Source organism: Bison bison, unplaced genomic scaffold (assembly GCF_000754665.1).
Source record: "Bison bison bison isolate TAMUID 2011002044 unplaced genomic scaffold, Bison_UMD1.0 scf7180017864034, whole genome shotgun sequence".
NCBI classification, from domain to species: domain Eukaryota; kingdom Metazoa; phylum Chordata; class Mammalia; order Artiodactyla; family Bovidae; genus Bison; species Bison bison.
Window position 1 is genome coordinate 6,903,318 of NW_011494606.1, and position 26,071 is coordinate 6,929,388.

Here is a 26,071-nt window from a genome sequence, read left to right on the forward strand (position 1 = left end):
CAGCCGCTGCGCGCCGAGCTGGCCGAGCGACTAGAGCTGTTGACCCAGGCCGCCTACGTGGGCGAGGCGCGGCGCAGGCTGGAGAGGGTCCGGCGCCGCCGGCTGCGGCTTCGCGAGAGGGTCCGGGAACGCGAGGCCGAGCGGGAGGCGGAGGCCGCGCGGGCAGCAGAGCGCGAGCAGGAGATTGACCGCTGGAGGGTCCAGTGCGTGCAGGAGGTGGAGGAGAAGAAGCGGGTAAGAGCAGCGGACGCTCGCGGGGGCCGGGATAGTGGTGGTTGACACCTGAAGGAGCGTGAGGCTTTGCACTGTCATTTCCCAGCTTTAAGCCTCTTTTTCCTAATCCGTAAAATAAAAAGATAGTTTGCCTTTCCTACCACATATCTCCATTCTGGTTGCGTGTTAATGGTGTATAGTGTACACAGTACAAATGCTTTAGGTGCGCTGCAAAGTCTCATGAATACCAAGTATAGGATTACGCAATGATCGTACGGGGATGACAGATCTGTTTCTTGCTCCATCCTTCTGTCCACTTAGTAACATTCAAGACGAACAAGCGTCTGGGCCTTGCGTCTTGTATTGCTCTAGGTGATTTCAAAAATAACAAAATAAAAAGAACTTTGGGCCGTTTCTCCAGGAACATATATACCCTAATTGGCTGATGGGCCAATAGTGATGATTGCCCCAGATTCCTTTGTTTACAAGTTCAACTGTATTCTCAAGTTCAACAATGGTATTTTTGAGCACTTACTATATACTAGACACTATGCTGCCTACAGTCCTTACTTGCAAATGCCAGATCTTGTAACAACCCTGAGAGGTAGGCAGTATTACCATAATTTTGCAGATTGGGTAATTGAGGCATAGAGAGATTAACTTGCCAACGATCACACAACTGATTTGGGGGCAGTTTCACTCCAAAGCCTACTGACCTCAGGTTCTTAAGTAGAGGGCAAGGGTGAAACTGGAAATTGGTCAGATATTATAACTAAGGCATCCTCATTACTTTTGAGTCTTCAAGGGACTTCCCCTTTCCCTCCGCTCTCCACAACCAGCTAGTATTTCCTGCCTCCTCCTAGCTGCCACAGCCCTGAGTCTGATCCACCTCCCCTGTGAAGTGTACTGATGGCAAGCTTTGTCTTGACACCTCCAGGAACATATCAGTGCTTTAAAGGAGAGGCAGTGCCTTAATCTAAGGGAATTTGAGCCAGTTCAACAGACATTTAATGAGGACCTACTGGGGCTGCCCCACTACTTGGTACTGGAGATAGAGATGAATAGGACACAGAGCTTATCCTTGAGGGGCTTAGAAGACTATGGGGGATTGTGTCTGTATAGCATGGTGTGTGTTAGGATTTCAGCTGGAGGTTGGGGGAAAGTATCAAGGAAGGCGTCCCAGATGATCCAGTGACGTCTCAGCTGAGTCTTGTAGGAAATGTTTAAGCTAAGTCAAAGCAACATGTACAGTTCCAGGAACAAAAGAGTGAAACAGCATGGTGTATCTGTAATGGTGAAATTATAGTGCTCATTTGACAGATGGGAAAGAGAGCTTTAGTCAAAAGGATCCTCCCTACCACCCACTGCAAGGGTACTAGAGAGGGAGTCCTGTGAGTAGTGACTTGAGGAACCAGGGTTATTTAGTCTACATGTGAACCAGTTTAAGAAGAGTAAGAGTGGATTTTCAGATATTGGAAAGGCTGTCCTATCAAAGACTTTAGGGCAGTAGGGCACAGGCTGTGCTTAGATGAGAACACCATGGAGTCTGGGCCTTTCCAACCCCGTTCCTTATCCTCCTGCTAGTCTGAATCTTTGCATCTAGGAGTCTGCATTTTTAACCATCGAGCCTCAGCTTGACAAGGTAAGTTGGATGCACATGTTCCTTGAACCACACTTGAGAAACTCTGAGGAAGAAACAAAGACAAGGGCCCATGTGGACGCTTCGGAGAAGATAATCCCTGGGCTGGAGCAGTGTAGAGGGGAGTTGTGCTCGGCCCAGGAAACTGGGATGTCGATCCAGTGGAGTCTTTCTTAACCTTGGGACCGCCCAATCCTCTGAGATCTCAAGCCCAGGCAGCTTTCCTCTGTTGTAAGGTTGTTCCTCTTTAGGTTCCATACTAGGTCTCATGGCTTCTCTTTTTCTTTCTCCTTCAGGAGCAGGAACTTAAAGCTGCTGCTGATGGTGTCTTATCTGAAGTGAGGAAAAAACAAGCAGACACCAAAAGAATGGTGGATATTCTTCGGGCCTTGGAGAAACTGAGGAAGCTTAGGAAAGAGGCTGCGGCTAGGAAAGGTAAGCATGAAGTTGCATTTCTTCTTTTTCTTTACCTTGGCACCTCCCCCTCCCCAAAGCGTTTGATGGAAAAAAATGCTTGATACTTCATTATTTTCACCCACTAGGCTAACTTAAGCTTATCAACAGTACCTCAGAACTTTTGAAGCAGGAAGCCTCAGATGTTTAGCCCTGCTGCTGCTACTGCTAAGTCACTTCAGTCGTGTCCGACTCCGTGTGACCCCATAGACGGCAGCCCACCAGGCTCCCCTGTCCGTGGGATTCTCCAGGCAAGAACACTGGAGTGGGTTGCCATTTCCTTCTCCAATGCATGAAAGTGAAAAGTGAAAGTGAAGTCGCTCAGTCGTGTCCGACTCTTAGAGACCCCATGGACTGCAGCCCACCAGGCTTCTCCATCCATGGGTTTCTCCAGGCAAGAGCACTGGAGTGGGGTGCCAGTGCCTGGGTATCCAAAATTGAAAAGGATGTGGAAACCCACTGCCGTATGTTCCTCTTGACTCATCATTCCCAGCCCAGGCATTCCTGGCCACACTTTTCTGACTGAGGTTGTCATGGCTGGTCAACTTTGCCCATATACCAAGGTGAAAGCTACTCTGTCTTTACTTGGTGTTTCAAAAGGTGTCAGAACTTATCATGCTCCTTCAAATACATTTCAAACCTGAAACATTGCTGTTTGAAAACATATGAATGGTTAGACGGGGCAGGGAGTGCATTGCAGATTGCATGGGTGTCCCTGACTCACCTGCAAGCCACTTTTGGACTTAGAAAACCTTAGTAGTCTCCTCTGGACTCTAGAGGGAGCATTGGTTTTCTAGAAGTTCTCCAGTTTGTTTTCCGTTTGCTTGCCTATATCTTTGCTCTTGCCAGTTTGCTTGTCTGGAGGGCCCTCAATTCCATCTTTCCCATTTAAGCTCTCACTGTCCTTCAGAAGTAAATACAGATGCAGCATCATCCATCCTTCCCTGATCTTTTCTGAGGCGATCTGCTGCTCCTTTTCATTTGCACCTGGCTGGGACAACACACTGCCTTATTTAGTAGGCCATTGTCATTCACCAGGGATATTTGCACAAATTAGCAAGTACCACAGTAGCAAAAGATTTGTCCTGTGTGGTTTAAAAATATGATTGAAAACTACAACTCAGACCCTTAATAAAATTTCTCCGGGACATGTGCATTCTGCCCACTCATTCACTAGTTAAGTGATAAGCTTCTGCATGCTAGCCTCCAGACTGGCTGATTCAGATTCAGGTCTCAGAATCAGATGACCCCATTCAAGAGTCAGAGTGGACTTTGCATCTACTGTGTCTTCCTCTTTCTTTTCCTGACAAAAATGTCTTCCATGAGGTATGTTCAGTAAACTTTGGTCAAGTGAATTCACCAGCATAATTTCTCACTGTTAGCCTTCCTCACTTTCCAAAAGAAGGGAGAAATTTTAGGAGAAATTATGATCTAAAATAAGCAGACTCTTTGGAATTAATTGCCTTGAGTATACGGAGAAGGCAATGGCACCCCACTCCAGTTACTTTTGCCTGGAAAATCCCATGGACCGAGGGAGCCTGGTAGGCTACAGTCCATGAGGTCGATAGGAGTCGGACACGACTGAGCGACTTCACTTTCACTTTTCACTTTCATGCATTGGAGAAGGAAATGGCAACCCACTCCAGTGTTCTTGCCTGGAGGATCCCAGGGACGGGGGAGCCTGGTGGGCTGCCATCTATAGGGTCGCACAGAGTCTGACACGACTGAAGCGACTTAGCAGCAGCAGCAGCCTTGAGTATAAAACAAGTTCAGTTCAGTTCAGTCGCTCAGTTGTGTCTGACTCTGCGACCCCATGAATTGCAGCACGCCAGGCCTGCCATAAAACAAGTTAGTGTCTAGTAACTGGTTTTGTTGGATACTTTGAAAGAAGTGCAACTTTCTAACTCCTCTCTTTAAGGCATGTGCTTCTCCAATTATGTACTGAGAAAACAAAGCTGGTTATGTAAGCAGGGGCAAGTTGTAAAGAGTCTTATGGACTAGGACTAGATATCGCACCTATGCTTAAAACTGAGTGGAACCACTGAAAGACTTTTACTAGAGAGTGAAATGATGACAAAGATTAGTGCTGGCAAAGTAGAGGGAGGTTTGGGGCTTCTAGGAGGGAGGAGAAAAGAGAGACTGATAGGCTACTGTTGTCTGGGCATGGATAATATGGGAGTGTGAAATAAGGGTCAGATGGTGAGTTGGAGAAAAATATATGGATTTAAGAGATGTGAGTAGTGTGCGTGAAGTACGTATATACATGTAAGTAAATAACTTGAGGAGCTCATGTGGGAGCTGAAGGAAAAAATGACTTTCAGGTTCTAGCTTGATCTCTTAAATGAATGATGGTACCATTCTAAATGACCAGGAAAACAGGAGCAGGAACAGGCTCAGGGCTGATGAGTTTAGTTTAAGACCTGTTGAGTTTGAGGTGCCCTTGGGGCATTCTGGATAAGAGTTTATCAGCATGTAGCCATAAATTGGAATGACCTTAAGCAGATTGTGTGGTATGAGATGAGAGACAAACACAAAATCCTAGGAAATGTCAAAATCAAGCTGGGTAAGGAGGAGACTACAAGAGAGATCAAGAGAGATAGGAGGAAAGTGTAGACCTCCTGGGGCTTCCCAGGTGGTACTAGTGGTAAAGAATCTGCCTGCCAAGGCAGGAGATGTAAGAGACACAGGTTCGATCCCTGGGTCAGGAAGACTCTCTGGAGGAGGGCATTCACTCCAGTATCCTTGCCTGGAGAATCCCTTGGACAGAGGAGCCTGGCTACAGTCCATAGGGTCGCAAAGAGTCAGACACAACTGAAGCGACTTGGCATGCGCCCATGTAGACTCCCTACTTTCTTCTGAAAAGCTGCAAATGCTGAAAGAGATTGTGTGATAATGGGTAGGTTACTTGAAATTCTCTGTGCCTTGATTTTTCCTCACCTGTACGAAGGAAATAGTGATAGTACCTATCCTTGGAGTGTTGCAATGATTAAATTAGTAAACATGCATAAAGTGTTTAAAACCATCCTGGCAAATGTTTAAGTGTTTATTCCTATTGTTATTACCATCACCATCAAGTAATATGAAGATTAAGGACCATCCCTAACAGATCATTAGTGACCTGTGTGGGGTGCATTTCAGTGGGGTGGTATGAGTAGAAGACAGACTAGCCAAGATCAGAGAGGAAATAGGAAATCAAAAAAGCAAACAGTGACTCCAGCTCACTAAAAGTTTGCCTGTGAAGGGAAGCAGGAGGGATAGTTGATGGCTTGAGGTCCTATAGGAAGTAGGGAGATTCAGATCCCGGATGGAGGCATTCACATCAGTGGAGAAGGAGCCATTTTCCACTGGAATGAAAATGAAGAGGGCAAGGATGAGTAGTAAGGCAAATGAGCAAAGTCAGGGGAAAAAAATGTTAAGGAATTTCCTTCCTGATGGCCTCTTTTTGTCTAGGGAAAAGGCTAGATGGGTTGCTTAGAGTAGAGAAGGAAGGCTTTAGGAAAGCAGTTGCAGTTTTGAAATACTTGCTGTGAGGAACGAATGGGAGCCAACCAGAGATGCATGGGAATCTGGCTGCAGAGAGGTGCTGTTGTGGGCAGAGCTGACGAGCATGCACACTGGCACCAGGTCACACAGTCATGGGAGTGCATTTGGCAGGTGAGCACAGAGCACAGGGCTGTTGGCGCTTTGCTTTGTGGGTGACCACACATTTTGGAGAAATCTGATAGACTGGAAGGGTGTTTTTGTTTGTTTGGGTTTTGTTTTGTCTGTTTTTAATTTTTTTTGGCTGCACTGCATGGCACGCAGGATCTTAGTTCCCCAACCAGGGATTAAACCCATGTCCCCTGCAGTGGAAATGTAGAGTCTTAACCACTGGACCACCAAGGAATTCCCAGATTGGAGGTTTTAGTGAAACTGATGGAGTCTCAGGTAAAAAGCCAGAGAAGAGAATAATTGGATTTAAGACTTCAGGGGTGGAATCTTTTTTCTAATTATGCCAAGGTCCGAAGAGTGAGTGAGGCCCTGAGGCATGGGTGGCCTCAAGGGAAATAAAGGGGAATAAAGGAGAAGGCATTGGTATCTGGGAGCTGCCCGAACTAGAGAAGTAATGGTAGACAGTGGAAGGATCTCATCTAACCCAGATCATGTCAGTGCAGGGAGTCTGGAAGAGGGTTGGTAGGGAGTGCCGTTTCAGAGGGAAGTGTCTGGGTAGTGAGAAGTGATCCATGAAAGGCTGAGGAATGTGAGTGTGGGTGGTGTGGCCCAGCAAACTGAGATGGGAGCAGGCCACACCTTCTCATGGGTCTGGAGGCACTTTGGGGCTGATGGATTAGCTGTATATTTTTGCTGTACTGGCAGATTTTAGTTTTTGTAGCAGAGATTGTATGATCCACAAGCCTAAAATATTCAGTGTCTGGCCCTTTATAGAAAAAGTTTGTCAATCCTTGGTCTAGGTAAAGAAATGAGACAAAACCGTAAACTCATTACAGAGCAACAAAATGACAGTTTAAATTTCTCAGTACATAAGAATTTTATGTGTATTTGGAAAATAATTATCAACTTAGTAGAAGATGGATTTGAGTTGTAGAGTTTCCGTAGGTGGGAGTGAGTGGATGAAAACTTGCTCAAGCAAAGAAATCCTAACAAAATGATCTGAAGAACCGTTAGCCTTGGAGATGAAGATAGGAGAGCAAATTCCACAGCCATTTAGTTGCAGTAGTTGAGGGAGAAAAGAATCAGACCTCCAAATCAGGGTGACCAGCCATCCCCAGGACACTGGGTTTCCAGTGCTAAAACTGGGCAAATGGAATAGTTGGTCATGCTGCTCTCATTAACAACTTGTGAGGTTATTGCAGTTGGTTAAGTGTATTTCTTTCTCACTGCTCAAGTGTGTACTCTCAGAAGTTCAGACTCAATCAGAGGGAGAATTATTTATTAATTGGGTCTAGGTGTCTGTGCTGTTTTTACTGTGAAGAAATAAAAGTTCCTCCCTTTAGTAAAGGAACTGTCCAGCTGAAGGGTCAAAAATGTTATAAATAAACAAAATCAAAGGTTAAGTGGTGTGATACAGAAAGAGGAGTTAGTGAAACTCAGGGTAGGCTCAAATTAATTGAAGACTCAGAAAGGTCAAATTGAGCCTCGAAGATTGGTTGGATTTTGTAAACTCTAACCAAACTCATACTGGAAGTAGGACTTTGAGTCTGCTCCTTAGAACATGGATTTGGGGATAAGAAGAGGTTGTATCTAAACACCATTTGGATCTCGTTGCCCAGGGGTCTGTCCTCCAGCCTCAGCAGATGAGACTTTTGAGCATCACCTTCAGCGACTGAGAAAACTCATTAAAAAGCGCTCTGAACTCTATGAAGCTGAAGAGAGAGCCCTCCAAGTTATGTTAGAAGGAGAACAAGAGGAAGAGAGAAAAAGAGAATTAGAAAAGAAACAAAGGAAAGAAAAAGAGAAGTTTTTACTTCAGAAGCATGAAATCGAGTCCAAGTTATTTGGGGATCCAGGTAAGTTCCTCTGTAGCCAGTAGAGAAAAGAAAAATACTAGATTGACAGCTTTTTGCTCATGGATGATCTCCACCTAAGCTAAGAGGTGTCGAGGACAAGTGACACCTTTAGGATTTGAATTCTAAACTATATCCTGGAAATCAGGGCTGAAGAGGAGACACACTTGATCACATTGTATAATCATAGACTAAGTCGGTTTGCCTTGGGAAATACGCTCTGCACAGTAAGCATGACGTGGCATGGTGCCTTTTTTTTTTCAGATGAGTTCCCGCTGGCCCATCTCTTGCAGCCTTTCCGGCAGTATTACCTCCAAGCTGAGCACTCCCTGCCAGCACTCATCCAGATAAGGTCAGAGGGGCATTGTCCACGTCTTCTTTCCTTTAGGTAGCAACAGGCAGTGCTTATGTTGTTGGGGTCTATTACTATGTCTTTTTTTTTTTTTAGTTCTTATGAATTTATGTAATGTTTCCAAGTTTGAAGGATGCCCCTTACATCTTGTTTAGTCCTCATCAACTCTTGAGAAGTACATGTCCCTATTTGAACAGGTGAAGACACTGAAGCTCAGGTTGTGACTTGCCCTCTGTGTTATCCCATGCTATAGCTGTTATGTTGATTTAAAACATTGACTTCCTTTTCCTAATTCTCTTCTGCGGCTACACAGGCCAAGGAAAAGAAACCCTCCCTGTGTACTTACTTACCTGTGGAGACTGTTTAAGACCCAGACTGACTTGTGAGTTCAAAGCCAAGAGAGCTAGGAACAAGGAGTCTCACCTTAATCTGCAGTTACTAATGAGCTGGGTAAAGTTTTAGCTCTGAGCCTCACTTTCGTTACCTGCAAGATGCAAATGGAGGCTTAGACTGTGGCCTTCAAACGTGAACAGCAGTACCCTCCCAGATGCAGTCTTTTGAGAACTCAGTTTGTATAACAGAATGAATGGATGGATGGGTTCCACAGGCAGCTTAAATCTGTTAGTGACTAGAAGCACCTCGTTCTTTCTAGACTCCTCAAAGCATCTCCTTGGATCTAAGGGTCTTCAAAGCTCACTTTGAAAAACTGCCAAATCAAGTGATCTTTGAGGATCCTTCCAAAGATCCAACAGTGCTGTTCAGCAGTGTGCTGGGAAAAGTGTATTTCTGGCTAATATACAAGTTTTAGCCTTTACATATATTACAGTTGATTCTCATTATTCATAGGAGCTGTATTCTATAAAGCTGCAAATGCCGAGTTAGAGAATGTTGAACTCCTGCTCCTAAAGGAAAAATAGAATTAGATTCCTGTGAGCCTCTGGCCATAACATTTCATCAACCAATCACTATATAAATTTTTTCTTTTTTAAAAGACACCTTATTTAATATATATTTTTGATCCATTAACACTGAACTCATTAACATATAACTCATGCCTGAAGGTAGCTTATCTAACATACATATATTCTCCATAAGGCATATCGCGGCCTTCTCATGCTAGCTTTAGCACTCCAGCACTATACTTGGGAGTGATTTTAAACAACAAAATGCCAATAAAAGGCACAAAAATGTGAAGAATGTTGCACTAAATAGACTACAAAAAGGACACTTGTTTACGGCAGGGGAGCTGAAAATAAGAAGGCAGAGTGTCACCGTGTCCCACTGCAGTTGGGAACATGCCCTTTGGTGACTCAGGCTTTTCACTGCTCTGTGCGTGTCAGCAGGTAACCATGGAAGCACCACGAGTAATGATTTGGGAGGTTACACATAAATTTTAGCAAGTAGGCAAATTTGGAAATACAGAATCTGTTAATAGTGAGGATCGACGCTATATTCACTATTTGGTTATCCATAAAATACAAGTTCTTTGGAGTTTTTTTCCCCCATTTGTATGTACATTAAGAAGTAGTCTTTTGCATAATTTCTATAAATGAAGTTCTTTAGTAGATTCATCAGTCATTTGAGAGCAGAGTCCTGAAATAGAATACTTAGTTGCTAGCATCTTGCTTGGAATAAAACAGAAGTAAACAGTTGTTCTACAATGTTCTTATTAAGGCATGATTGGGATCAGTACCTGGTGCCATCTGATCATCCCAAAGGCAGCTCCATTCCTCAAGGATGGGTCCTTCCCCCGCTCCCCAGCAACGACATCTGGGCAACCGCTGTTAAGCTGCATTAGTAAAAGACGTTGCAGGAGTGTCATCCAGCCAAGGCTCCTTCCAGCTCTGAGTATCAGCGATGCTGCCGTCTTGTACAGTAGACCAAACTCCGTGTGGCTTTGCCCTGCCCAGAGGGTACACTTTCCTTCCGTCCTCTGTCTCAGTCAGAGGTGCCTCTTGAATCGGGAGATGAATACGATTCTTCAAGAAAAGACCCAGGTGGACTGAGGTTATCATGACAGGCACTGGCCTTGGTTCACCGAATTTGCCTCTGTGTTGAGGGGCTTCGTCCAGAGTGACTCGCAAGTTTACTCGTACCTTTCTTGCGTGCTAATGGGTAAGTACACTATACACGCATATCCTCGACACAGGTGTCTCTGGGTAGGTTAGCAGTCCTTCCCCCAGTACTGCTTGGTAAGGCAAGCCTGATGCAAAATCTCCTTACCTTTCTTACCCAAAGACCCCCCTAACTTCCAGGAAGAAAAGTCAGCAAGGCTTTATCTTCAGTTTTGTGAATTCTACTTTTGGTGCAGCTGGAGAGGCTAGGCTGCCAGAAAAGCTGGTGGCCTCACTGCTAGTCATGTAGAGAACTTGGAAAGCCTGCAGAGTACTCGTATCCAAACTGGACTGTGTTTTAATGGAAGCTGGCTGCATGTCCCCCGTGTTAGAAGGATCCTAATGAAAGCATCTGCTTTTTAAGTTCCTAAAGGTCTGGTTGTTCAGAATCCCCAACAATAAAAATTAATTTCCTTATGGGATTGGGACCCTGATCAACTTCACTCAGTCACCCACCCTGTGGGAACCAGGATAGTGGAAATTGTGGAATTTTCTTAGGAACTTAAGCTTCCAAAAATATACATGTAGTTGAAGTGGGGGGCAGGGGGGAAGTGGATTGAAATAATAAAATTTATTTTTTATATTCATTAATAAATGCTGTTGTGCCTGGAGATGATCAATCATATAACATTGTCCGGTTTTTTTCTTTGGTTTGGTTTTCCTTTTTTGTCATTGTGTTATTTCCAAAAAGCTAAATAAATAATATTTTTATTTTTTAGTTTGAGCCTTTGCCCTCAATTTGTTGCCTCCCAAATCACTGCACACTCTTTCTCACTGCTGTAACACACACACAGTATAAAGTTCACATTTAGTAACTAGGCATTTGCTCCAGGAAGGCAGACCTCAAGCACTAGACTTTGTATGTGGAATCCAGCTCTGGATAAGCAGGAAAGGACACCTCAGCTTTGGAAGTGATTTCATGTAATTGGAAGCACTTGGGTACAAGATACTAACTAACATATTGGTCCCTTTTTTGTTTCATTCGCACTGTTGAGTTTCTATATTATGCATTACAGAGTTAACAGATAGGGTGTGAGTGCCACCACTCCTCCAAAGTGTGTCTAAGCTCATAAACCTCAGAATCTGACATGGTCAGGCTCACATAACCCCACAGGCCTGTGTGCCCTTTTCTTATAAATCTCCACCATTTTCTGGTGAGCTGCAGGACAAGTAGAAATAAAAGATGAATTGTACAATATATATTTGGTTCCAGAGAGCCTTGCTTTGAAGATACCTGCACTGATGGGCTTAGGGAGTGTGGAGCAGGGACTCAGGAAAACTCAGGCAGTGGAACCCAGGGAAAAGAAGACACAGTCTCAGGTGGAAAAAACAATTCCCTCTTTCCTCTCATTCGGCTTCTGCGAAGTTTTAATAAAGTGAGCATTATTTTTGTTATTTGCTTGGTTTTTTGTTTTGTTAAGTTTTTCCTAGTTTATTGCCCTGTGTCGTGGTGGTGGCAGCAGCCACTGGTACGTCATGAGTTCAGAAAGAAGACTTACAGTAGTGTCTTTCACAAACTGTACTTCGGACAATATGGACAGTATCTCTGTAATCTTATCCCAGGTCTTCTTTTCTTTCTTTTTTTTTTCAATTGTGGAAAATTTAAAACATTGAAAGGTAGAATGGTATAATTTTTTTCATCATCTGGCTTCAAAAAATGGTCAACTCCTGGCCAATCTTGTTTTATCTGTACCCCTACCAATCACACTGGATTATTTTGAAGCAAATCTCAGGTGCCATATTACTTCATAAGTGTTTCAGTATATAGCTCTAAGACATTAAAAAAATTTAACCATAGTGCTATTATTGCACCTAAAGAAATAAATAACTCCTTAGTATCATCAAATATCCAGTCAGTGTTCAAATGATCTCAGAAATGTGTGTTTTACATTTTGTTCCAAATCAAGATCTGGATGCAATCTATGCATCAGTGTTAGCTGATGTGTCTCTTAAGTTTCTCACACCCCGTAGGTCTTCTTCCTATGTACTGTTACACTTTCACTCTTTCGCTCCCTTGCAACTTATTACTTGAGGAAATCAGATCATCTTTTTTTCTAAAGAGTTCCCAGTCTGGATTTAGCTAACTGCATCATTGTGATTACATATTCCTCTGTTCCTGTATTTCTTATAATTTAATGATTAGACAGAACTGTACCATAGCCATCTATGGCTGTTGGGCACTTGAAATTGAGTTTGAACTGAAACTGAGTTTGACTTGAGATGTACAATTACACATGTGGCTCATAAAGTTCTATTGGACCACGCTAGAGGTTTGATCACATTCAGATCAGGATTTTCTGGCGCAAGTATGTCGTAGACCTGGTACTAAATACAGGAGGACTAATCGGTTGTCTCCTTTTGTGATTTTAGCAGCCATTGTTATTCAAGACTCACTTATTTGGATTTGCAAAAGACTTGACAGTTTAATTGTGCCCTTCTTTACTTCAGCTGGGATATTAAAAGGAGAAGCATCACCTCATCAACTATTTGATTACACAGGACCAGGATTTGTATAGGAAAGGCAAAAAATAAACACATGATTTTATTTACTAGTATTCAAAATAATGAGTTGCATCCTCTAAAAGTTACTAGTAAATTTTGTTTTTAAGTGTCATTATGAATTCGGATCTAAATGGGTTTTTCTTTCAACCCATTGTTACTATTTTTTATTGATCGCTTCTTGTTTGGCCAGTGGGAACCTCTTTAACTCCGATCCTGAGTTCCCACTCTATCCCAGTATCCTGTTCCAAGTTTACCTCATAGGTGTAGCCTATACTGGGCTTCCCAGGTGGTGATAGTGGTGAAGAAGCTGCCTGCCAATGAAAGAGACATAAGAGATGTGGGTTTGACCCCTTGATTGGGAAGATCTGGAGGAGGAGTGGCAGCCCACTCCAGTATTCTTGCCTGGAGAATCCCATGGACAGAGGAGCCTGGTGGGCTACAGTCCAGTCCATAGTGTTGCAAAGAGCCGGACACAACAAGCAACTTGCCACACAGCACAATTTAGCATGCAGCATATAGCCTATATTCTCTATGTATTGAACATATATAAATGAAAATAGAGAATTAAAATCCTTCAAAGACTAACCAGAAATGTGTTAATTCATCATGTCCTATATACAAGAAATTTATCTCGACAAATTAGCAGGAGACACTAGATTTGTGAGAAACTCTTAATAAGAGCATTTAAGAAATTAGATAAGTACAGGGAAGATTGGAAAATAAAAGAGATTAGTTGTATGTTAAATACTAAGAGTGTTCAGTGGGAGTGTCTGAGTTTATGACGTCAAAGAATTTGCTATAGCCAACCAATTTAATCACTCTAAAGCCATTCATGCTCCTATGTCCACGTGATTTTTGTGCAAGGATTATTGAGAAGCTTAGCTGGGATTATACCATCTGTTGTAGCAATTTACTTCCATAAATTTTGTCCTCAGAGATGCTATCTTGGGAATTACAAGGTAAGTGCAAAGTATGTCTTATTCCATTCAAATAAGAATAATATATAGAAAGAGTGTGAATGCTGTGAAGTATTAGCTGTGACATAATTTTGGGAGTAGAGATTACATGAAGCATTTCCAACTAAATTTTTTTTTTAAAAATTACTTATAACCAGCTATTCCCACATAATTAACTGTTTACTTTTGGGTGTACCCATTAGTAGTTTCTGATTTGCCACACCTGACTGTCCATGAAGAATTTGTTTCCAATGAAGGTTCCATTTTCCTTTTGGAATAAGCTGGGTTTTTCTTAGTCTCTGAAGCAAAGATTGAAGTCTTGGAGGCAACTGGACTTAGAATGGATAACTATGAAGAGCAGCAGACACTTTTCAACTTCATTAACTTATTCTTTTCAGAAGCTGGTTACCAGGATTTGAATGGTGTTCTTGGGGAATTATTATTTACCATTTTCCAGGTACAGTGTTAAATGCTGGAGACATAAAAAGGGGGCAAACAGATAGGATTCCTGCCTTCCTGCAGTTAGTCTAGAGTAGTCAGTTTTAATTGTGATATGCACTACAAAGACACAGTATTAAGTCACAAATTTATATTTTTCATTGTTCAAATTTTTTTAAGTGCCTGTTGAGGCTCAGATAATTTGCTAAGTACAGGGGCTATAATGGTGAGCAAAATACCAAATACTCCCGAACGGGTACAGGCTTTAAAGGAGATAGATAATCATCCAACAATCAAAAAGTGGGCCGAGTGCTGTGAAGGAGAGCTATGGTTCCCCCCTCTTTCCACCCCCCCCCCCCCCCCCCCCACCAAACTGAGTGTTCTGTATTGCTTTTAGGTGAAATAAGTCAAAATATCTATGCGTCACATAGTAAGTGTAAGAATTATCATTCAGTTTATATATGTATTTACCAGGTTACAAAGTCAAATGTATTTCATTCCATGGGTCACAGTAGGTGAAAAACCTGGAAAGCCACTGTACTAGTGGGACCAATTCAAGTTTGGGGGTTAGGGAAAGCTTTTTGGGGACATGATGTTCCAGTAGAGCTCTGAAGAATTAACTAGTGGGAAAAGATAAAGAGGAACACTGCAGGTATCTGGAATAGTGTATGTAAAGACCCTTTGTGGGGCTGAGAGGGCAATGCAGACGGCAAGTGAGGGAGTAGGGGCCAGACACCTGACAAGGAATTCCTTGTCAGGAGTCTGATTTTATTCTCAGAGTAGGGGGGAACTATTGGAGGCTTTTAAACATCAGAATGGCTTGAAATGATCAATTTCATCCCAGTTGTATGTAACAGAATGATAAGGCATGAGAAGATACATGGACACCAGTTGTCCAAGTGAGAGACGAAGGGGGCTCGGATTCCAATGGCAGCAGCGGAGGTAGCATGAAATGGCTAGATTCCAGAGATTTAGGAGAGAAAATCTGGTGGGAATTTGAGATGGGTGGCAGTGAAGGGGAAGAAAGTGTTGGGGATGAGTCCCAAGCTTTTGTGTGTATCTTAGACATTCCTTGAGATAAGGAATCCTGGAGGAAGAGGAGCAGTTTGGGGGAGGGGAACGTCAGAGTTTACCTTGGTTATGTTGAGTTTGAGGCACCCTTGAGACATTATGGAGGAGAGGCCTTGTAGGCAGTTGCATTTATAAGTTTGATCTTGCTGCTGCTGCTGCTAAGTCGATTCAGTCCTGTCCGACTCTGTGTGACCCCATAGACGGCAGCCCACCAGGCCCCGCTGTCCCTGGGATTCTCCAGGCAAGAGCACTGGAGTGGGGTTGCCATTTCCTCCTCCAATGCATGAAAGTGAAAAGTGAAAGTGAAGTCGCTCAGTCATGTCCGACTCTTAGCGACTCCATGGACTGCAGCCTACCAGGCTCCTCCGTCCATGGGATTTTCCAGGCAAGAGTACTGGAGTGGGGTGCCATTGCCTTTTCCAAAGTTTGATCTTAGAAGGGCCTAATTGGAGAATTTCATGTGTGAGTACTGGCACATAGATTATTGAAGCTGTGTGCAAGGGTGAAGTCATTTTGAGAGTATAGTGGAGACCTATACTACTAATATCATTGCTGGGGCTCCATGTAGATCAATTATTACAATCCCTATCACCCAGCCCCTAGCCCCAGGCTCAGAAACAGCCACATGGGCACAGACCCATGAACTGATGTTAGAAAGGTCCTGGGTTATGCAGTTTGTCAGAGCATGCATAGATTGGCTTTCCTATTATCCCCCTTTCCCCACCCTCACTCCACCTCTTCAGATCTCTTCAGGGCTTTCTCCACTGCTTACTGAATGGTGTTAGTACTCAGTTCAAGTTCAGCACCCTCCCCATCTCCGCCTCAGTGCACCCCTTCAGTCTTACTGCAGACCGCTTCTCAACACAAACCATATACTTGACTCAAGCAGCTTGTCTCACTCTGCCCTGCCTCTGTTCCCTGGCTTAAGCTATTTACTCCCTGGAGTTATGTTCTCTCTCTACCTCACCTTCTCCCTGCTCCACAGGCTTTTCTCCCACCCTCCAGGGTCCAGATCAAGTCCTATCTTCCTGAAGTTTCCCCAATCCCCATAAGGACTGGAATACTCCCCTTCCTCTGAAGAATGTCATCACTTAATGATCTGTGCCTCTTATTTTGTATTTAGCAGAGTGACTGTCATTTTAGAATATGGTCTAACTAGATCATGTCTTACACTATAGTCCTGGCTGCTGTTAAAATGTGCTTCCAGAATCCTCAAACTCTTAAAGAACTTCAGAAGCAGGTATAATGCTGAGAATATCATTACTATACAGATGTTGGAGTGGAGGGAAGGAAGCAGGAGGGGGGCTCTATATTTGCTCATTGGGTGCGCAGTTCACACTTGTGTCTCAACGAACTGTGGCCCTTCCCCATAGCTAAAAATTCTAATGATGGCCAAAAATGTAAACAACAAACCTGAGACTGCCAAAGCTTCCTCACTTTCATGTGTTCCCTACAACTCCTTATATCTCAAAGGTCCCCTGTAGGAAGGGTTGATGGGGTAGATTACTTAGTGATCACACTGGAAGCTGTCTGATCCTATAGTATGAAGACTCACTCCCAATATGCTGGGAGACTGTTTCCCAACATGGGCTGGAGAAGCCTTTGAGCCTTCTGTACAGTAAGACAATGACAAGAGAGGGCAGACAGCAGAAACGAGGGAATTAAAGGATTTGCCCATCTGGCCTCCTTTGACCTCTATGCCCTCAGATTATCCACTCTTCCTCTTCACAGGATGTTCTCCTATGTGTGTGGGGATGACCCCAGTGACCCGGAACAGCAGGACTTCGAAACCATCCTGATAGGGATGATGTATTGAGCCAGAGGTACTCCCTGGTAAACCCTGATTGTAAAATTCCTGTGGTCAGGAGTCTAGATTTAAGTGTATATTATAGGCAGTCATGAAATTGAATTCTGTATAAATGAATTTTGCTTTTTTTTTTTAATGCAACTGCTTTTAATGTGGTCCAAAATATGTAAAAAAGCAAATCCCTGGCTGTTGTATTAGTAAACTGATACTGCACTTGATCTTAACCAAACGGCTCAGTGGCTACGTGTGAATTTTTAATTTTTAGATTTCAGCTTAGCAGATATTGTTGACTAATATTAATTGACTTTCTCATCAACAGTGCCTGAGAGTTCCAGATGTACCACAACATCATCAACACTTGATATTGTTAGGCTTTTTAAAATTTTAGCTCTTCCTCTGTGTGTGTGTGTAGTGATATCTCATTGTTTCATTTTGGAGTTCCCTGAGGGCTAATGAGGTTAAACAACATCATGTTTATTGGCTATTTTGATGTCCTCTTTTGTGATGTACCTGTTAAAAATCTTGCCCACTTTGGGATCTTTTTCTTATTGATTTGTAGAAACTTTTTGCATATTTTGGATATGAGTCCTTTGTCAGATATGTGTACTACAAATATCTTCTTCCTCTATGTGATTTGCTTTTTCACTCTCTTAACAGAATGCTGTGATGAGTGGAAGTTCTTAACTTTAATGTAACCCAATTTATCAGTATTTCCTTTGTGGTTAGTCTTTTTTGTAACATTTTACAAAATGTTTGCCTTTTCTAAGGTCATAAATATATTCTCCTGTTTTATCTTCAAGTTTTTTTCTTAACCTTTCACATTTAGGTTTACAGCCTACCTGAAACTGATTTTTGTTTATGAGGTAGAGGTCAAGATTTTTTTTGGAGAATATCCAATTGATCCAGAACCATTTCTTAAAAAGACCTTCATTTTCCTACTGCTCTGCAGGGCCAATTTTGTCATAAATCACGGATCTGTATATGTGTGGATCTGCTTCTAAACTATCTTTTCTATTCTGTTGGTCTCTTTGTAAACTCTCAATATCACACTGTATTAATTGCTCTACAACATAACATACTCTTCCTTTGGATTTTCTACATATAAATATGTCATCTTTAAATAGTTTTCTATTTCTAGAAGTAGTTTTCTTTATTTCCAATCCTAATACTTCCCCCCGCCCCCCTCTCTTTTTGCACAGGCTAGTACCTCCAGGGCAGTGTTGAGCAGAAGAGATGAAGGGGACATCTTTATTTCATTTCCAATATTGGGGAAATCTTTTACTATTTCACCGTTAAGTGGGATGTTTGTTTTAGATGTTTTACAGACACTCTTTGTTAAGTTAATGAAATTCCCTTCTATTCTTAAGTTGCCAAATAGAGTTTGTTTATTGTTTCTTAAAATCATGAATGGATATTGATTTTATCAAGTGCTTTTTCTGCATCATGATTATACACTTTAAAATTTTTATTCTATTGATATTTATTTTTATTTCCACTGAATAAGAGGTCTCTCATTCCTGAAATTAAACTCAACCTGGAAGTGTTGTATTTTTTCTATCCACAATTATTTTTTGTAAGATTATTGCATTTATGTTCATGAAATATCTGCCTCTCATTTTCTTGTCAGGTTTGGTTTTAAGGCAATGCTGAAATCAAAACAAGTTAGGACATATTCCTTTTTTTCCTCTTCTTTTTCAGAAGAGTTTGTGTAATTTGAGAGCTCTTTCTTCACCACTGGGGTGAATACTCTTGATGAAACTCTTTAGAATTAGTGTTGTAGACCACATTTTGGGAAACAGTGGTCTAGAGATCAAGACTTAAACATGAAAATATCAGTTGCTGTCAGTTTGAAGGCTCTTGGTTTTATTCATTTTTCCTCCCTTATGCAGCACAAGTCACTTCACCATTCCCTTCCTGGCTGTGTGGGACTCGGCCAAGTCACCACACAGGAGAGCAGTGAGCCATCTGAGGCCTGGGCCTGGTCCTCAGGGACTTGTTCTTTCCAACCCTGCTCAGCCATCTCCATACTCCTCTGACAGAATGAATGCCCTGGATGATGTTCCCTTCAAGGTGCCCAAGGGCTTTGTGATAGACACAGAGCCCCTCCCTGGGCCAGATCTCAGTATTCCAGACTGCAGGGAACTTTTGCTGGGTTCTATGGTAAGTGCCTCTCTCTGTCTGTCTTCTCATCCTTTGGTCTGTGGGTCTGATGCTGAGCCTCATGAGGCCCCCTGTTCCTTGATTTTAAATGGCAGCCACTCCTGTTCTCATATATTCTAGGAAGTGTGAAAATAACCCAAGAGGAAAAGATATTCCATGAAGAAGTCTAGAGACTTGGACATGGGGCTATTTAGTGCATCTTATGTTTAGAATAACCAGAAGGTTGCCTGTATGGAGTTACTGAGAGTCCTTGCAAGGATACTCCAATTCCAATTCCTCTCTTCTCTATCAGCCTACTGCCAAGTCTAAAATTCCACTGTTAGAATCCTTCCACTTGGCTAAGATGCTATCTTCAGATTACAATGCAGACAGTTACACAGGACACATCAGAATGGATTACTATTCCACAGACCCAAAGTACACCTATCCAGGGGGCACCTATGAAGCACCCCTTGCCCCATGGCTCACACACTGGGGTATGCCCTCATGTATACGGTGAGATCACATACCCTCAGGATAAACATGATTATTTAACTTCCAAGTGAGTCAAATTTATTTGAAGATTTAGGAGGAAACCTATTGCATTTGTATTATAACACAGATATATAATGAGGTAGAAGGCAAAATCCACATGAATTTTAACAAATGAAAGAGAAGGATTGCAAACAGCTGTGGAGCTGGTGGTGGATCTCTTGGGACTGAGTCCTTGGGATCTTGTGTGTTCATTCAGCACTGTCTGTGGGCCACTTGGTAGGAAAATTTGAGGATCTAGTTCAGCTCTCACTCACTTTGCACATGAGGAACCTGAGGCTCAGAAAAGGGAAATGATCTGTCCAAAGATAGTGGCAATGATGGGACTAATTCCCAGGTCCTGGGCTTCCCTGGGGTCCAATGGTTAAGAATCTGCCTTGCAATGCAAGGGAAACTGGTTGGATCCCTGGTCCAGGAAGAGCCCATATGCCATGGGGCAACTAAGCCTGAGATCCACAATTACTGAGCGCATGTGCAGTAACTACTGAAGTGTGTGCACCTGAGAGCCTGTGCTCCACAGCAAGAGAAGCCACCGCAGTGAGCAGCCTGCACACCACAACTAGAGAGTAGCCCCACTTGCTGCCACTAGAGAAACCCTGCTCATAGCAACGGAGACCCAGCATGGCCAAAAATAAATGTATTAATTTTAAAAATTACGTAAAAAATAAAACCTAGATCTTGATTGCAGATCATTTCATGATAGCTCAGAGAAGGATTGGAAAGTGAGAGACATCAGACGCATAATGTTCAAGGGCAAAAAAATACAGGGTTATGGGAAGTTAGGTGCAGAGAAACCAGTCCAGGAAGGAGAGGCCTGGAGAGGGTCAGGTAGAGAGGCTTGAGTAGCTTGGAAGCATAGGAGCAGGAGACTTCATCTGCAGCCCCTGCAGGTGCACTTAAGTTCCTCAGGACCCAGAAGTGAAATAAGCTTTGTAAAGCCCCGAGTACAGTGTTCAGGGGCCCCCTCTTGGTGCGGCAGGAGCTCTTGCTTTCCCCAGAGAACCTGTGCTGTGGGCCCTCACTCTAGCTCCAGATCTGCTCAGAGGCCCGATACTGCAGAGTCACGGCCGAGATGCTTCTCTGCGCTGGGTGAGCCTCTCCAAGACATTCCTAGTTTCTAGCATTCCTGCCCAGGCGGGAGCAGGCTGCGGGAGTGTGGGAGACCTGCCTGGCTCCTGCCTGGTCTCGCTCTTGCCTTCCCTTGCGGCCTAAGCCTACTTGCAGAGGGCTTAGGGTCTGGTGGTGTGCAAACTGCCAAGGCCTCCAGCAACGAGAGCTCTGTCAGAGGGCAGGGAAGAGCCACTGGATGGATTCCCAAGCTGTGGCTTGGCCACCCAGCCTCAGCGCCGCATGGAGAGAATCAGGCTCCCAGGGCCCCTGGGTTGGGGATGCAGCTCCACACCCAGAGTGTTCCTCGTGCGGGCCAAGAAAGTGCCTGGCAGACTTAGGTTCCCTGGAGCTCTCCTCCAGAGCAGAGACGTGTGGACATGGTTCGGGCCTTCCCCTGTGTGTTTGGGCTTCCTCCCACAGCCTCAGTGCAGGGGAACCAGCCCCTGAGCAGAGAGCTCCAGGAAGCGCTTTTCGCCCAGGCCTGGAAGCCCAGTTCACAGCACACGGGCAAGCGAGCCTCCTTTAGGGAAGAAGAGGCAGCCCACCGGCGTGCGTTTGCAAGACTTTTTTTGGAAGGGCCGAGTGAGCTTCTCCAACTGGGAAAAGGAAATTGCTTAACTAAGCTCCAGTGGAGGTAGACAGACTAGCATAACTATTCCCTCTCTGCTAAGCTGGGAGGAGGCTATTCTGAAAGTTACTTCTCCTAGAAGCAGGAATAGGTACCCTTCTGCCGAGTCTATGTCTTGTGTCCCAGCCCACATGTTGGCCCTGGCCCTGCCTCCTGTTCTCAGGGTGGGCACTCCACACCCACTCATCTCCCTTGAGCCTATTTCCCATCCTGAGTCTCCATTTATTTTACTGCTGTGGCCAGCTATCAAATAGAGAAGCATGGGACTCCACGTATGATTTATAGCCTTTCCTGGTCAGTCTTCCAAGTTTACTGGGCTTTATTCCCAGTGTTTGGAACTTGAAACACATTTTCCCATAGCAACAATGTTATAGATAGTGGTTAGATTACCAGATGAATCTGTAGCGGCCTGAAAAAGAAAAAAAAATACCTTCCATTCATGGAGCACCTGCTATGTACCAGGGCCAGGCTACGTGTGCTTCATAGGTTCACTCTTCTCTCTCATTCTTATGACCCTTGTAGCAGGTGGGTGTTCCCTCTCCAAGGCACAGGAAATCAAAGTTCCCACCCATGTGACCAACAGGGCCGTGTGGCTGTGAGTGGCACAGCCAGGATTCCAACATGAGCATCAGTCCCTAAAGCCCACGTCCACATCCTGCACCTACTGCTTTCCTGAGGAGCCTCAGCAAGTCTGTGTTTTGTTGTTTCATCATAGTTTTCCTTTAATTAGAGTTGATTTCCTTTTTGTCAGTTAAATTTTTTAGAAAGAATATATATATATATGTGTGTGTGTGTGTGTGTGTATAGAGCAAGGGTCAACAAACATTTTCTGTAAAGGGCCAGATAGTAAAAAGTAGCAATCACTCCACACTATTATTGTAGGGAGAAAGGGCCATAGACATTACATAAAGGAGTGAGTGAGTACGGCTGTGTTCCAATAACACTTTATTTAAAAAACAAGGTTTGAGGTCAGTTTGACTCCCAGGCAGTTTGCCTGTCTTAAGAGAGTAAAAAGCCTTCCATTGACACTTCCTTATCTGTCCTGTCCCCACCTGCCCTGGTAACTTCTGTTACTTGTATTTTAAAATGTATTCTTCTATAGATTCTTATATGTGTACATACAAGCAAATACAGCTATTTCCTCCTTTTTCACACCAAAGGTAGCATTTTCTATACATTATTCTTCTGGATTTTTTTCACTTAACATATTTGAAGACTTTCCATATCAGTACACAGAATGCTTCTTCAGTTTGTTTTTCACTGCATGGTATTGTATTATATGGATATATTGTACTTTACTGAATGAATCCCCTCTTGATGGACACTTAGGCTCTTCCCAGTCTTTTGCCATTACAAGCAATGCCGCAGGGAAAGACTATATGAATTAAATCATATTGCCAAATTGCTCTCCATAAGGGTTATACTGTTTAACATCCAACCAGCACCCTACAAGGGCTTCCCAGGTGGCACTGCTAGTGGTTAAGAACCCACCTGCCAATGCAGGAGACATAAGAGATGCAGGTTCGATCCCTGGGTCAGGAAGATCCCCTGGAGATCTTGCATGGCAACCTACTCCAGTGTTCTTGCCTGGAGGATCCCATCGACAGAGGAGCCTGGTGGGCTGTGGCCCAGAGGGTCAGAAAGAGTTGGACACAACTGAAGTGACTTTAGCATGCACAGCACTCTACAAATGGGCTTATACCTTAGCTGCAATTCTCAACAAAGGAGTCATCAGATGTTGCATCTTTGCTGAGGGATAGGCAAATGGTATCTCAGTATAGTTTTATTTTCCTTTCTCTTATTGTGAGTGAGACTGAGCAGCTTTTCATGTGTTTAAGAGCCATCTGTAGTTCCTTTTCTGTGGACTGTTCATATCTTTTCGTTTGTTTCCCTGTTGGGCTGTTGGTCCTTTCTTACCTATTTCTAGGCACTCCTGTGTCTGTGCTATCAGTGCTGTTTTCCCGCTGGTTTGTTATTTGCCTTTGACCTTGCTTGTGGGGTGTATTTGCCATGCAGATTTTCACTTGTGCATGTGTGTACTTTCACAGCTTCTCAGTTTCAATTCAGAGTGAGCAATGTTTTCCCTACTTGAGATTATAAAGGATTTCTCTCCTCTTTTCTGCTAGTACTTTTATAAGTTTCATTTCGAATAACTGAATCTTTGATCCTTTTGGAATTTCCCCTTGTGTATGATGCGAGAATGGATCCAACTTTATTTTCTTCCCACTAACATCATTTATTGACCAGTCCCTCTTTTTTCCCATTGCTTGAGATGCCACCTTATTATCTACTAAAGTCCCACAGATAACGTCCATTTCTGGACCTTCTGTTCTTTACCTTTAGGCTCTCTGTGCAGTATCTTACTTCAATTATTGAGGTTTTATAATATATATTAGCAGCTGGTAGGGCCAGTCCCCTTTATTTCTCTTTTTGTCCCCAGAGGTTTTTAGGCTATTCTTTTTTTTTTTGGTGTGCATTGGCGGGGGGGTGGAGGGGGGCTGTACTGGGTCTTCGTTGCTGTACAGGTTTTTCTCTAGTTGCCGTGGCAGGCTTCTCATTGCAGCGGCTTCTCTTGTTGCAGAGCACAGGCTCTAGGGTGTGTAAGCTTCAGTACTTGCGGCCTGTGGGCTCAGTAGTTGTGGTGCACAGGCTTCGTTGCTCCATGGCATGTGGGATCCTCCTGGACCAGGAATCAAACCTGTGTCTCCTGCATTGGCAGGTGGATTCTTTACCACTGAGTCACCATGGAAGCCCTTGGCTATTATTTGTTTATTTTTCATATGAACTTTAGAATCATCTTGCTTAGGTTCCACAAATCGCAAGTGCTTGTATTTTTATTGGGTCTTTGGATCCTTTTATCCCCTAAGTTCCACTGTCTGTTTCATTATCTCTCAGTCTCTTTCCCTCCATGACGGTCTCCTCAGCTCTGAAGTGGTCTTTTTACCTCCTCTGTCCTTCCCAACCCACACATTTTGCTCCAGTCTCTTTTTCTAATCATTTATTCTGTACACTCTTACAAATATCCCCTTGGAGCCAGAACTGCCCTGGGCCCCAAGAACAGAGAGAAATAAGATACACTCCCTGACCTCAGTCGGGGAACCACACTTAGAACAGCTAAGTTCTGTTCCTCTCCCTAACTTAGGGTCATGTCAGGAGTTGGGTGAGGGGAGAGGCAGTTCCTGTCTGCCTTTCTGCCTCCCACATCTGCACCCCCACTCCCCCAGGCTTACCTGGCCATCACAGAGCACTGAAGTTGCCTTTTAAGAATATTTATATTTTTTAATGGAGTTTTATATTTCCAGTTCTTAATTTTAATAGTAGTTAACGGGAATATTTTATTTTTGCTTCACATAAACACTTAATTTAAATTATTTATGTAGGCTCCACATTTAGTTTTTAGGTGGCTTGATCAGTCAGATGGACAGGAATCCCAGCTCATCTACTCACCACTGATCTGACCTCGAGCAAACTAAATTTCCTGAGCCTCCTTTTGATAATCTGGAATTGGGAATAACATTAGGACCAACTAAGTAGAGTTCAGGAAAAAAAAAAAAAAAGAAGATTTTTCCATTTCCTGGGCCCCCAAGTAAGCTGGAAGGCAGCACATGGGATGGGGCAAGTACTACTTCACGCAAAGGTTTGTGTGTCTGGGCCAGCCTCCAAGGCCAGCTGCTCAGTGGCAAATGGTGCTGAGCTCAAGTGAAAGCTTCTTGGTGAAGGAAAAGTTTTGTTGAAATTAAAAAAAAATTTTTTTTGGCAGCACTGGGTCTTTGTTGGGTCGTGTGTGGGCTCTCTGTTTGCTGCATGCATGGGCTCTCTAGTGGCGCAGGCTCTGCAGTCTGTGGGCTCAGTAGTTGTGGGTGCCCTGGCTTCTCGAGTTGTGGTGAAGAGGCTGAGTTGCCCCCACTGGCACGTGGGATCCTACTTCTCCCACCAGGGATCTAACCCTCATCCCCTGCATTGGAAGGCAGATTCTCAATCTCGACCGCCAGAGAAGTCCCCTGGAGAAATTGTTTAGGCCACTATTGTTCAATTATATGCTGAGTGGCAAAGGGACTTAGACTTTCATTCTACTAACCTATTCCTCACGTTGTCCTGTCTACAGAGTTTGCTATTAAATTGTTATTGACAGCCATCCACTCCAATGCTAGCTAAAACCGAGGGTGAGGGTGGCCTGCGATGAATGGCTGGGGCTTAGAATCAGAAGCTGTCTAGGCCTGGAGAGTCTGGCTGAACAGGTTCCCTGGGGGGCAGGAGGTAGGAGTGTGCTCTCAGACCCTGGTTTGCCTGGCAGAGCCTCCCCTGGTCTTGTCTCCGCAGCACGACTTCAGCCTGGAGAGGAGGACACTCTTCTGGGTGGAGGCTGTCATACGGGGACCCTGCCCAGTCCAATGCGATGCTCCGGGGGCAGCTTCCGCCCCTCCGGCCTGGCTCTTGCTGGCCAGCCCCGAGCAAGGGCTGGAACCCGTGCCTGCCGCAGTTGAACATCCGGAGGCCGGATCCCAGGAGCAACCTGAGGAGGAGGAGGAGGAAGAGGAGGACCAGAATGAGGAAGCAGCCTCGTCTGCCGCGGAGGAAGAGCCGGAGCCAAGC

The 26,071-nt window shown here is 43.9% G+C and overlaps 2 protein-coding genes across 2 annotated transcripts in view; both read left to right on the forward strand.

Annotated features, from left to right (window-relative positions):
- Positions 1 to 10,900, forward strand: part of PDCD7 (programmed cell death 7) — an 11,540-nt gene extending 640 nt beyond the window's left edge. The window contains exons 2-6 of the mRNA XM_010834607.1: positions 4 to 234; positions 2,149 to 2,287; positions 7,576 to 7,812; positions 8,074 to 8,161; positions 9,836 to 10,900. Coding sequence (XP_010832909.1) covers positions 4 to 234; positions 2,149 to 2,287; positions 7,576 to 7,812; positions 8,074 to 8,161; positions 9,836 to 9,959 — 819 coding nt within the window. The 3' untranslated portion in view covers positions 9,960 to 10,900. The remainder of the gene's footprint in view (positions 1 to 3; positions 235 to 2,148; positions 2,288 to 7,575; positions 7,813 to 8,073; positions 8,162 to 9,835) is intronic.
- Positions 10,901 to 19,089: 8,189 nt separating this feature from the next.
- Positions 19,090 to 26,071, forward strand: part of UBAP1L (ubiquitin associated protein 1-like) — an 18,718-nt gene continuing 11,736 nt past the window's right edge. The window contains exons 1-2 of the mRNA XM_010834608.1: positions 19,090 to 19,209; positions 25,799 to 26,069. Coding sequence (XP_010832910.1) covers positions 19,090 to 19,209; positions 25,799 to 26,069 — 391 coding nt within the window. The remainder of the gene's footprint in view (positions 19,210 to 25,798; positions 26,070 to 26,071) is intronic.